The 12,500-nt window shown below is 48.3% G+C and overlaps 1 protein-coding gene across 1 annotated transcript in view; it reads left to right on the top strand.

Annotated features, from left to right (window-relative positions):
- tax1bp1a (Tax1 (human T-cell leukemia virus type I) binding protein 1a) overlaps positions 1-6,537 on the top strand; it is a gene marked incomplete at both ends in the record, with an annotated part of 23,101 nt that extends 16,564 nt beyond the window's left edge. The window contains 5 exons of the mRNA XM_084455501.1: positions 608-694; positions 1,725-1,905; positions 2,379-2,572; positions 6,079-6,158; positions 6,327-6,537. Coding sequence (XP_084311627.1) covers positions 608-694; positions 1,725-1,905; positions 2,379-2,572; positions 6,079-6,158; positions 6,327-6,537 — 753 coding nt within the window. The remainder of the gene's footprint in view (positions 1-607; positions 695-1,724; positions 1,906-2,378; positions 2,573-6,078; positions 6,159-6,326) is intronic.
- Between the last annotated feature and the right edge of the window lie 5,963 nt (positions 6,538-12,500).

Raw genomic sequence — 12,500 nt, 5'->3', positions numbered from 1 at the left:
CCGCACTCGCGTGAGTGCGCGCGTTTGCGTTTGATCTCGGTGAGTGAGTGTGTGTTTATCGGCGCCGTAAATAAGGCCCTCTCTCCTTTGATAGTGTCTCCAGTCAGAGATAAATAGGAGCTCCCTAATGGTACGGCGACCGACGGAGACCTCCTCAGTCTGCCTGCCCTGCACGGCCATGCTTTATAGCTGTTTACACCACAGGCCCTGGGAAGGAGGGAGGGAGAGAGAGAGAGAGAGGAGGGAAGGAATGAGAGAGAGACAGACAGAGAGAAGTGCATTATTGCAGCCCCTTTCACCTGAACTTAACCTTGGAGCCGTGTCGTAACTCAGTTTCCCCTGAAGGAGAGAGTGGATGGGACAGGGAGACAGAGAAAGAGGGAGGCGGACTGGTGGAGAGGGAGACAGAGAAGGGAGAGGCGAGGGAACGATTTCATGGGGGTGGAGGGTGGTGGTGGTGGGGGGAGTAGCAGCAGACGCTGAGAGGGAAGCGCCCAGCCAACTTCTTTTTACTCATCCGGTAGATGACATCTAGTGTTGTGTGTTCAGCCTCCGTGAAGCGCTGCGGAGCGCCGTGTCTCCTCTAACGTCTGTCCTCCTGCCGCAGATCCACATGGCGGAGCGAGCCAGCGAGGTGACGGAGCTCAAACACCGTCTGGCTCAAGCCCTGAGAGAGAAGGAGAAGCTACAGGAGGTACGGACACTCATACAGCCGTTATAACACGGCTAGGTTATAAACGTTCATACAGCCTTTATAACATCAGACCTGGGGTACGAACACTCATACAGCCGTTATAACATCAGACCTAGGTTATAAACGTTCATACAGCCTTTATAACATCAGACCTGGGGTACGAACACTCATACAGTCGTTCTAACATTGAACCTAGGCTATACACGTTCATACAGCTGTTATAACATCGGACCTAGGTTATAAATATTCATAGATCTGTTATAACATCAGACCTAGGTTATAAACACTCATACAGCCGTTATAACATCAGACCTAGGTTGTAAACATGCACACAGCTGTTACAACATCAGATCTTGGTTATAAACATGCACACAGCTGTTATAACATCAGATCTAGGTTATAAACATGCACACAGCTGTTATACCATCAGATCTAAGTTATAAACATGCACAGAGCTGTTATAACATCAGACCTGAGATGTAAATCTACTGAACACTCAAGCAAGCACCAATCCACTTTCATTTCTCTGAATGAATCCCCCTTTCTCCCATTCTCCAGATAGATGGAACCTAATTTAACACCCATCCCTGCTTTTTACTCCCACCGTACTCGACCATTATCTGGTGCAAATGCCACCCATCGTGTCTGTTTCACCCCGCGCCTGGATGTGTAACTGGGATACGACCACACTAATGAACTCATCAGGAGAAAAGGCCTCCGAGGAAATAGAGAGAGGAGGGAGGAGAGGAGGAGGAGGGGAGGAGGAGGAGAGAAATAGAGTTTAACATCCATTACAGTAATGAATAGATAACTAGTTCACTTGCTTCGGGGTAGAATCGCTTAAGGCCATATGAAGAGAAACCTATTTCCCAGAACGAGAGGAATGTGAGAGAGACATTTCTACCAAGCGTGTCTGTGAGCTCCATTTTCCCATTTCTTTCGCCCCTCTGTGGCAAAATGTGAGCTTGTTTTGGAGGAGTCCATCATCGTACTGCTGGTCTTGCTCTCATTTGCCGTTGTTGCGTCCCAGGAGCTGCAGCAGTGTCTGGACAGACAGAGGGAGCGTGAGGCCGAGGGGTCGGAGGTCAAACAGCCTGTGGTGCTGCGCTACCCACTCCCGTACCCGCAGGACCCCTCCCCGCCCCCGCTAGTACCCCAGAGACCCGCAGAGCTGCAGTACGGAAACCCCTACTCCACCGACAACACACGAGGTGCACCCTGCTCTCTCTCTCTCTCTCCCCCTCTCCATCTCCCTCTCTCTCTCTCTCTCCCCCTCTCCATCGCCCTCTCTCTCTCTCTCTCCCTCCCTCTCTCTCTCTCTCTCTCTCTCTCTCTCTCTCTCTGTCTCTCCCTCCCTCCCTCTCTCTCTCTCTCTCTCTCTCCCCCTCTCCATCTCCCTCTCTCTCTCTCTCTCCCTCCCTCTCTCTCTCTCTCTCCCTCTCTCTCTCTCTCTCTCTCTCTCTCTCCCTCTCTCTCTCTCTCTCCCTCCCTCTCTCTCTCTCTCTCTCTCTCTCTCTGTCTCTCCCTCCCTCCCTCTCCTGGTGTCTTTCTTTCTCTCTCCGTCTTTCTTTTTCCTCCATTACATTCTCTGTACGCCTGCAACTCTCATACAAGTGCAGCTTTCATTTCGTTTTCAGAGTAGCTCTATGACGGTAACTTTGTTTTTCGTGACTCCTCCTTCCAGACAGAGCCGATGGCGCCCTGTCTCCCGAGCAGATGCCCCGCCCTCCCCCCGAGGCCCCTCCCTGCGCCTCTCCCTGCGCGCCCCCCGCCACGGCCCCTGGGGCCACCTGGGACGGAGGCGTGGTCTGCATCCAGCCCTCTCGCAGTATGAGCCCCCCCGACGGCCTGGAACACCCGCCTGAGGAGCCACGCAACGTGAGACACACACACACACACACACACACACACACACACACACACAGGGCTCCCACAGGGCCTTGAAATCCGTGAAAGTTTGTGAATTTGAGAGAAAAATAATCAAGGCCTTGAAAGTGCTTGAAAATAGACAAATAGACATGAGTCACAGTTTGAATATATATATTTTGTGCAAGAATATGTTAGATTTTTTTTTTTTAAACGTAATATTAGTAAATTACACTGTCTGCATGTCTCCCGCCATCTGAGAGTCGCGCCACCTGCCCCAAAAAAGTGCGGTCAAATGTTTCTGGCGGCAAACAAGATGTAGGCTAGTAAGTAGCTAAGCGAACCTCCAGCTACGCCGGGAAAATGCAAATTCCAGGATGCGTGGCTTGATAAAGACATCAACAAAGAATGGCTGCTCAAAGATTCACTGGACATGCATATGACCCGATGAAGAACCTCCCTACTAGCACGGTACATAAAGACATGCATATGACCCGATGAAGAACCTCCCTACTAGCACGGTACATAAAGACATGCATATGACCCGATGAAGAACCTCTCTACTAGCACAGTACATAAAGACATGCATATGAACCGATGAAGAACCTCCCTACTAGCACAGAACATAAAGACATACATATGACCCGATGAAGAGCCTCTACTAGCACAGTACATAAAGACATGCATATGAACCGATGAAGAACCTCCCTACTAGCACAGTACGTAAAGACATGCATATGAACCGATGAAGAACCTCCCTACTAGCACAGTACATAAAGACATGCATATGAACCGATGAAGAACCTCCCTACTAGCACAGAACATAAAGACATGCATATGAACCGATGAAGAACCTCCCTACTAGCACAGAACATAAAGACATGCATATGACCCGATGGAGAACCTCCCTACTAGCACAGAACATAAAGACATGCATATGAACCGATGAAGAACCTCCCTACTAGCACAGAACATAAAGACATGCATATGAACCGATGAAGAACCTCCCTACTAGCACAGAACATAAAGACATGCATATGACCCGATGAAGAACCTCCCTACTAGCACAGACTATATGTACCTATATAGTCGCAAAATAACCGACCTCAAGGAGACTGTACGGCAACCTTGCTGTCACTGCTGCTAAAATACGTAACTACGATGTAATTAAATAACATGACTGACAATGCTGTTACATCACAGTCCCACCCTGACTTTATTCAAGCCTCTCTTTTTAATAGTTGTCTGTGAGCGGCTAGTACTTATTATAAACATTTGCATCTTGATCCACGTCTCAAATTATGCTGTATTGGGTCCTTGAATTTGAGGGTTTGGGCCTTGAAAGTCCTTGAATTTGATGTTGCAGAAGGTGTGGGAACCCTGCACACATACCAACAACAACAACAACAACATCTGGAAAACATGACATAACTAGAAATGGTGCTCGGAGAGCACAGACCTCCGCCCATGAATGTGTTGTGTGGCTCTGTGCGCACGTGCATTCAAGCAGGACATGTTTGGCATTGCTGCATTCGTTAGATCGAGAGCTTTATGCAAGTCCGAACCCGCATGTCTCTGTGACCTTCCCACGTTGAGATATGGCCATTTCAATACCCCCAATTGACAATGAATGGGGGGAATTTTTTGCTCCTGAGCCCAAGTCAAGAGTTCCCCTAAGTCCCAAAAAATGACTGGAGGTGAATGGGTGGCCATGTTCGGGCGGCTCTGTGGCGCCCACCTTGGGTCACAGCTGGCGTGGGGCGGTGTGGTGCACTCCGGGCCCTCCCCCCCTTCCTCCCTTCCTCCCTCCCTTCCTCCCTCCCCCCCCCGCACACCCCAGTCCAAACCCTGTGTCTCTAGCGCCTTCACACAGGGAGCTGGCTTCGTTCTAAGTTTTGTTTTCATTCGTGGACTCGGCCTGTGATTCGGATCCACTCCCAGATTTAATGGGTTATCAGGTGGCCCATGATGCACCCCTCCACCGAGTTCCATGAAAATCCGTCTGGTAGTTTTTGCGTAATCCCGGTCCCAAAAATGAATGGAGGTGAATGGCGGCCCGTGGACCCGTCCTGTGATTCGGATCCACTCCAAAAATCTAATGGGTTCTACGTTGGACCATACTACACCCCTCCACCGAGTTTCGTGTACATCGGTCTGGTAGCTTTTACGTAATCCTGCTAACAAACAAATAAACAAACAAACACACACACACATAACCGAAACGCGTTGCAGGGGCAGAGGTAATAATCAGACACACACACGTACGTAAGGGATAATGAACGACGGGCGGGTCTTTGTGCTGTTTAATGCTGTTTAAATGACCGACGCGGAGGTCGTGAATTCCCCGAGGCGTTTACCTCCGCAAAGGTAATTTAAACAGCACAAAGACCCGCCCCGAATTCATTATCCCGCTTATACAACGGCCTTTCAACAGAAAACATAATTCTGAGAACAAAATACATCTATTGCTCATATTAGCTTTGAACAGTTGATAATTCATGGTTAGAGCTATACAATTTCCATAGCAACCAGTAACTTTTATAGTCCCTCTCCACCCAAATCTAACGTTATGACGTTATCACTCGTCTAGACCCAGGAAGCAGTCTCATTTTATTAGTAGGCTAATTGTTGTTGTTATTAGCAGCAGCAACAGCAGCAGTAGTAGTAGGCCTAGTAGAAATAGTATGCCTATAATAATAATAGAGACAACAGGAATAGGCTATTAGTGTCAGTTGTATCTTGAACTGCGCATTGATTTAGAACATGCTTGATGGCGTATATACCGGGCGTTGTGGAGAAATAATGTATGCCTCTCGAATGCGTCTTGGCCAGTCACAATCGAGTATTCACACAAGCCGTGTAAATGTATAAATATAAATAACACACACACACAAACACACAGATTCACCTCTAGTTATACGCACACACACGGATAACGCACACACAGTCTAGTCCTCTAGCAAAAAAAATCCTCTCCACTCACTGTAGATGGAGTAGGGCTCGTTTACATAAAATTCTAATTAGCGTCACCTCCTCTCGGCTCGTTAGAGAGAGAGATTGACAGGGTGGAGTACTGGAGGAAGCTAATTAAGGAGCGCTAGCTCCAAGGGACAGATCCAGGATCAGCTCACCCCTCCCTCATCCTCACCATAACCACTGAGGGGGAGAACTGCCCAGCGGACCTAGATCAGTTTCCAGGGTCAACTGCATCTAATTAGGAGAGGATGTACCACACACACACACACACACACACACACACACACACACACACTGTGCTCTTTACTGATACACTGGTACCATGACCCTTTCCTCTCTCCCTCCTCTCATCAGCATTAAAGGGCTATTAACCTTTGGGGGGAACCATCAGTGTTCAGACAGCCGTGACTTTTACTGTAGAGGTGTGTGTGTGTGTGTGTGTGTGTGTGTGTGTGTGTGTGTGTGCGCACATACTAGTAATCTCAAGGTGTGTGTGTGTGTGTGTGTGTGTGTGCGTGTGTGTCTTTGTTGTGTTGTTGTAGGTGGGTGACGGGGAACAACCAGCCTGCAATCATAAGTCCGGCCGGCGCAATGATAGGAGCAGCTTCTGTTTCGACCCCAGGTAGCACACACACAGAGACACACACACACACACACACACACACACACAGACACACACACACACACACACACACACTGTACGTCCAAAATGTCGATGTTTTAACACAGTTTCAACCTCTACCTGACAACACGTTTTCTCGCCCCCCGCCCCCCACCCCCCGCCCCCCAGCGGAGACGTCCACAAGCGCTGCCCGCTGTGTGAGGTGATCTTCCCGCCCCACTTCCAGCAGCGCAGCTTCGAGCAGCACGTGGAGAGCCACTGGAAGGTGTGTCCCGTCTGCTCCGAGCAGTTCCCCCTGGACTGCCAGCAGCAGCTCTTCGAGAGGCACGTCCTCACACACTTCGACGGCCACGTGCTCAACTTCGACAACATCGAGTAGAGGGGAGGCAAGAGAGGGGAGGCAGGAGAGGGGAGGCAGGCGGGGTCCGGGGGAGCCGGGTTGGGGGTGGACGAGGTTGGGGGGGCGGGGCTGTTTGGGGGGGGGGGACGATGTTGGGGGGGGGGGGGGGGAGGTGGTTGGAGTGGGAATTGGAATGTATAAACGTGTTATTCAGCGAGGATTTTGGAGCGTTAGGGGTTGTTATATTTCGGTTCTGAAAGTAATTCTAAAACCCCCTTCCAACAATCAACCCTTCTTGCAGTCTTCAAGACTATAAAGGACGTGTTGGGGCTTAGGAACGTACCAGAGAGATGTTAACAATATAGTGAACAAATGCTCATCTGACCTCTCCCATGGGGCAGGGAGGGGCTAGTTTTCAGACCGAGCTCTTGGGTCTCGAGCTCCTTGGTTCTTCGTCTCACGGTTATGTCATCTTTCCGCTTCTGGCATAGCGTTCATAACCACTGCATGTGTTCAGTATCAGTATAGGTTTCACCTGTGAATACCAGTCAGTCAGTCAATCAGTCAGTCAGTCAGTCAACGCTGTTGTTTGCTTGTTTATGTTTCTGTTCCAGTTTTTTTCTGTGAGCCCCACAGGTATACAGTTGACCGACAGGGGAAATACAGATATAAGCAATGGAAAGGGTCAAAGGTCAAAGATGGTGTAGTCACTGTTCTATGGTCGGTGGATGTGGGGTGGGTGGGAAGGTTTTGGTAACATCCAGGCCATTCAACTGTATAAAAAAAAAAAAAGAGTCCAACTCTATAGCGAGCAGACATTAGACTTTTTAAAAAAGGAAACGGCACTATGTTTTAGTTTGTATCTGCACTAAAAAAGGCTTTATTCTGAATGTATTGTATATATGAGAGATGTATAACTTATGAAGAAATATGTGAATTTTAGTCGTGACTCCCTCCCTACTTTTCTCAGTATATTCCCTCATGTTTTAGTAATGACAGAATTATGGACCGGTGGTGTTTTACTTACTGGTGTGCACTTCCTGGTCTTCGATCACTGGATACTCTGAACCCTCTCTTGGGAGTTCTCTGCAGTTGATTGGAGGATAGGTATTTGAAAAATATATTGCAAACAGAAAACCACTGCTATGGACAATTCCATAATATACTCAATTATTGTCCAGAATGTAAAGTTGACATGACAAAGAAGGTTGTCTTTTCCCTCTGTGTGTAGCTCCATGTCAGTCTCGTGCCAGAATGTGTGTGTCTTCATCGAGTCTCTCTTCTGTGCGAGTACTCAACCCACTGTCAGTCAGATAAGTTACTGTCATTTCAATGTGACCACACCGTGCTGTAATCAAGACTAAATATTTGCACTCATAACCCCAAACTGAATGTGTGTGTACTGTATACGTTTCAATACACCCCGTTTATGTGAGAATGTATGTATGTGTGTGTGTGTGTGTGTTGGATTGAATGTGTGCATTTAAAAGATCTTTATGGTGTGCATTTAAAAGATCTTTATGAATAAAGAATGCTTGTCAAATTGATCCAATTGCCAGTATTTTTTGATGTCCAAGGTTGAAGGTATCCTCCTCCAGCACCAACACACTTTAACTTTTATAGAATAAAGAGCCATCCAAATATACAGACTGAGCTTTTTCTTTATTTGTTTTCTTAAATGTAATGGTGTTTACATTTCTGAAGCAGCTTCTTATATAGAAAGACAGTTTGGCATGGTATACAAGTCACCCTCCACACAACCTTGTATATGCCTCCATACAAAACAGGAAATGGTGTTCTCCACGTAACATACGAAAATATAATTTAAAAGCACTCGACGACATGACACATTACAATACATTCACTGTACACAGAATATTGAAATCTTCTGTCCAACCCCCTCCTCGCTCTCGAGAGCACTCCTCCGATCCTGTATGTGTAATACTATCAGAGGCCCAGATAACTGTGCGCTGTTCCCATGGCAACCCGGGCCTCCCCGGAGAGAGGACAGGTTTACGATTGTTTGACAGATCCTGACCTAGATTAATACACCCATGATCCTCAGCTCTCAGTCTGTCTCCTCTCTAATCCCAAACCAGAACACTCAGTGGCACTGGTTTCAAGTACGGAAAATCAAGCAATGGAAGCCGAAATGCCAGCAAACCCCTCTCCAAGGGTCGGGACTCGATGCCATTTTCAATTCAGGGTGTGAATCAATTGAATGCGTGATTTGGAATTCGCCCAGTTTCCATAGTTTTAGTGTCCGCCTTTGTTTTGAGTTTGCTGGAGTGTTAAGGAAAACGTGAAGTCACAATCAAACCCACAGGCCGTTGGAAGGCCTTCCCTGCAACCCATATCTACCCTGCTGTGTCACCCCTACCTCTGGTGACCAGCTACACACACCCACCAGCTTGTCACACTGGTGGAGAATGTGGGCACAACTGCCTTGCAGCCAGGGAGAAGAACGTGCAAACTTTAGGGGGTGGAATGGACATTTTACTTCAACAATTGGCCGTATTCTTGGTTAACCAAAAGGCCCGGGGCTTGGAGATTAACGTTCGAGGCCGAACGACAAATCAATGTGCTCCTACACTCAGGAGATCCAGAAACTTGCAGAGCGCCTCTTCCCCAGAGGTCAGTGAACCACTAACAGATCCCTCTCCCAGGACTACAGCTACAGTGGTGGGAAGATATCTGCCAAAAATTATAATGGAAGATGACTCTGAGGCCTATTTATAGGCCTTTGAGAAAACCCGGGAGGGGTGGCCAGAGGAAATGTGGGCCCAGCTGATTGCCGCTTTCCTCATTGGGCTTGCTCAAAAGTCCTACTGGGACGTGGACCAAACCCAGGCCACCGACTATAAAGTTGTAAAAAGAAAGATGTGGACACACCACCAAACAACAGGCCCACAAGTTCCATGGCTGGGGTTTCCGTTGCGGGATTTCTCCACAGGAGCAGATGTTCAACCAGATCTGGCTCGCCGCCGGGCGGCTTCAACCAGAGGAGCTGGGAAATGCTGAGGCGCTCGAGAGAATTACGAGACGAAGAAGGTGGTGAGTCTCAACAACCCACAAACAGCTGATCAATGTGTAGAGTTGGACAGTGCTACCAGATCCTGGTGGACTATACAAGAGACTACACGGGATGCCTAGGCCTTTGGACTATAGCCAGAGTGGTTCTCCTTCTGCAGCCGGGTGGGAACACCTACTGAGGTGCTGACAGACCAGGGCAGCCCTTTCATGCCCCAGGTGATAAAAGGTCCATGTTGATGAGGGTCAGACCACGCAGGACCTCTGTGTACCATTCCTCAGACTAACAGGCTAGCCGAAAGGTTTAACAAGACTCTGAAAACGACGTTACGCAAGGTGCCAGACGAAGATGGTCGCAGTTGGGAACAGTTGTTGCCATATTTAATGTTTGCAATACGAGAGGTGAATGCCACCAACACAGATCTACCATGTGAACCTGCTGAAGCATTGGCACGAAAGGGAGGCTCTGGATGCTATTCTCTCTCCCACAGTACCGCACGAATCTCCTAGAGGGGTCATCTTATTTGGACCAGAGCTCACAGCACCACAGCGACACGAATGGAAAGAACCTGGTGGACCAGAACCAGGTTGTGCTCTCCCAGGGGTTCCCCACGAGGCTCCAAGGAAGAAGGCAGAGACCGCACCGAATACCAGAGGCCAGGAAGCAGCCCATCAAAGAGGAAGTGGAGACGGTGCTCCAAACGGGCATAACAGAAGAGTCCCATCTGGAGTGGTGCAGTCCTAGTGTCCTAGTACCAAAACCTGACAGGGCCATGTGGCTCTGTAACGATTTCCGTACGTTCAGTTCGATGCCCGTCCCCCTTCCCGGGTCCATGATGGTCCTTGTGGAATGCCGGTCTCTTCACCAAACCCAAAAAGTGCAAGTTGGGCCCACAGGCAGCTGGTTACCTCGAGTTCACCATTGGTAGAGGCAACGCGAAACCACAAGAACATAAACCGAACACACCACGTCCTACTACAAAGACCCAAGCAAAAGCTTCCGCAGGCCTAGCATGCTACTATCGTAGGTTCATCCCTCCATCATAGCCTCTTCCGTTACAGACCTCACCAAGGCACGCCAGGCCGCGGTGGAAGCACAGGAGGCATTTAGGAACGTGAAAAGGGTTCTGTGCAAGAGTCCGGTCCAGTCACAGGTCGCTGGCAGGCCTCATCTGCCTCCTGGGCTACCCCAGTCTGACTCACAGGATGTACGTTTTTGAGAAGCATCTCACTGGCACCCCCTCATTGGATCCCCTGACACCATTGTTGGATCCAATCCCCCGACACCATTTTGCAAGGGCTCCTTTGGAAAATCAAAACAAAAAAACAAGCTTAACGTGGCCCAAGATGATTGTGATTGGTTTATCTTTTTCCTATCTCAGAATGATAATGGGTTGCAGACAGAACTTTCTCCAGCGCTGGCACAGAGCAAAACAAAATGCGGAGATAAGGTTTGGCCAAGCGAGACCAGTGTTACGCCGACCTCACTGGTGACCAGCTACCCACACCCACGGGCTTGTTTACATTCGCCAAGTCCACTTTACGGGTTGCTATGGCAACAACAGCACAATAAAGATGGTATCAGCGTGTGTGTGTGCAAGTGTGTAGAAGAGAGGGGTCCGAAAACGATGGAGAAACGTTCACAAAGTTTTGCGCACGGGGCATGGCAACTCAAATGGGCCCCACCTTGTCAGGGGCAACACTTTTTGACACTACACCTCTCTGCTTCTCTGGAGGCATGAGATTCCAGTGGGGTGGGGGGGGGGGGGGTTAGGCTACAACATCGTGGCCACTGCAACAGTTTGGATATGACAGAATCAGTCTCCTGCTCTACAGGTGAGACATCAGAACGCAGTGGTCTGCTGGCACAGTCATCAATAACACTATAGTATACTGTATAAGAGTACTGTAACAGATAGAGTAGAATAACACTATATAGGCTGATACTGCACAAAGACTTGGCTACAAAGTGACACACAAACACACACACGCATACTGTACTGGAATGCTGTGGACTACAACGCAAGGCAATAAAATGTTGCAGTCAGTAATCTCTGAAAATATAAACACACACACACACACACACACACACACGCACAATCACTTCTATGCCCCTAAACACAGAAAGCATGCACAAAACATCAATGTACTCTCCATCTCTCTCTCTCTCTCACACACACACACACACACACACACACACACACACACACACAGACTGGACACTGCAGGCTCGACGAGACACTCGCAGCCTCCTGGATGAAGCCATGACAGTCTCTCCCTCCTCCTCATCCTCCTCAGGCACATGGTATGGTCGGTGTTTGGCAGTAGAGAGCTGTTGGCAACAGTCATGGAAAACAAAAACAACAAAAAAAACGCTTGGCAACTGGAACAGAATAGGCTACAGCATGAGGCCTCTGCAGGTCTCCATCTCACAGCCTCTGCAGGGACGTCCTGGGGTTCGAAACGAAGAATCCACTGCTCTGGAGATTACAGGAGGTGAGGTCATGGAATCAAACCACTGAAGAGATAGAAGCAGTTCAGAGAATGAACTGGTTGTTGGGGGGATATCTCAGGCACAATCAACTACTTTCAACATGCATCTTAACCCGATTGCTGGATCACAAATGTGACATGATACAATGGATGTACGAAGCATATACAGTTCATACAGACGCTTGACATCTCATCAGTGATTGGGTATCTGGGATGCAACAGGGGAAGGATGCATGACTAGTGTTGGAACGGAGCCCTCGGACCTGAGGTCACCAAGCTGTTTGACACAAAGCTGGTCTCCACCACAGAGGAATGAAAGGAACACTTGTCGATAAAATATAATGAAATAACATCTGGAAAATATTTTGAAAAATAAAGTATAAAATAAAATAAAGTGTAACTATTTTGTATATGCTCATGAATACTTATTATATATTTGTATATACACATACATACAGTATGTCTATTGTTTATATATC

This window comes from Borostomias antarcticus, assembly GCF_949987555.1.
Source record: "Borostomias antarcticus genome assembly, chromosome: 21".
NCBI lineage: Eukaryota > Metazoa > Chordata > Actinopteri > Stomiiformes > Stomiidae > Borostomias > Borostomias antarcticus.
Note: the sequence above shows the minus strand (reverse complement) of the source record. Positions and strands in the feature narration are given on the sequence as shown.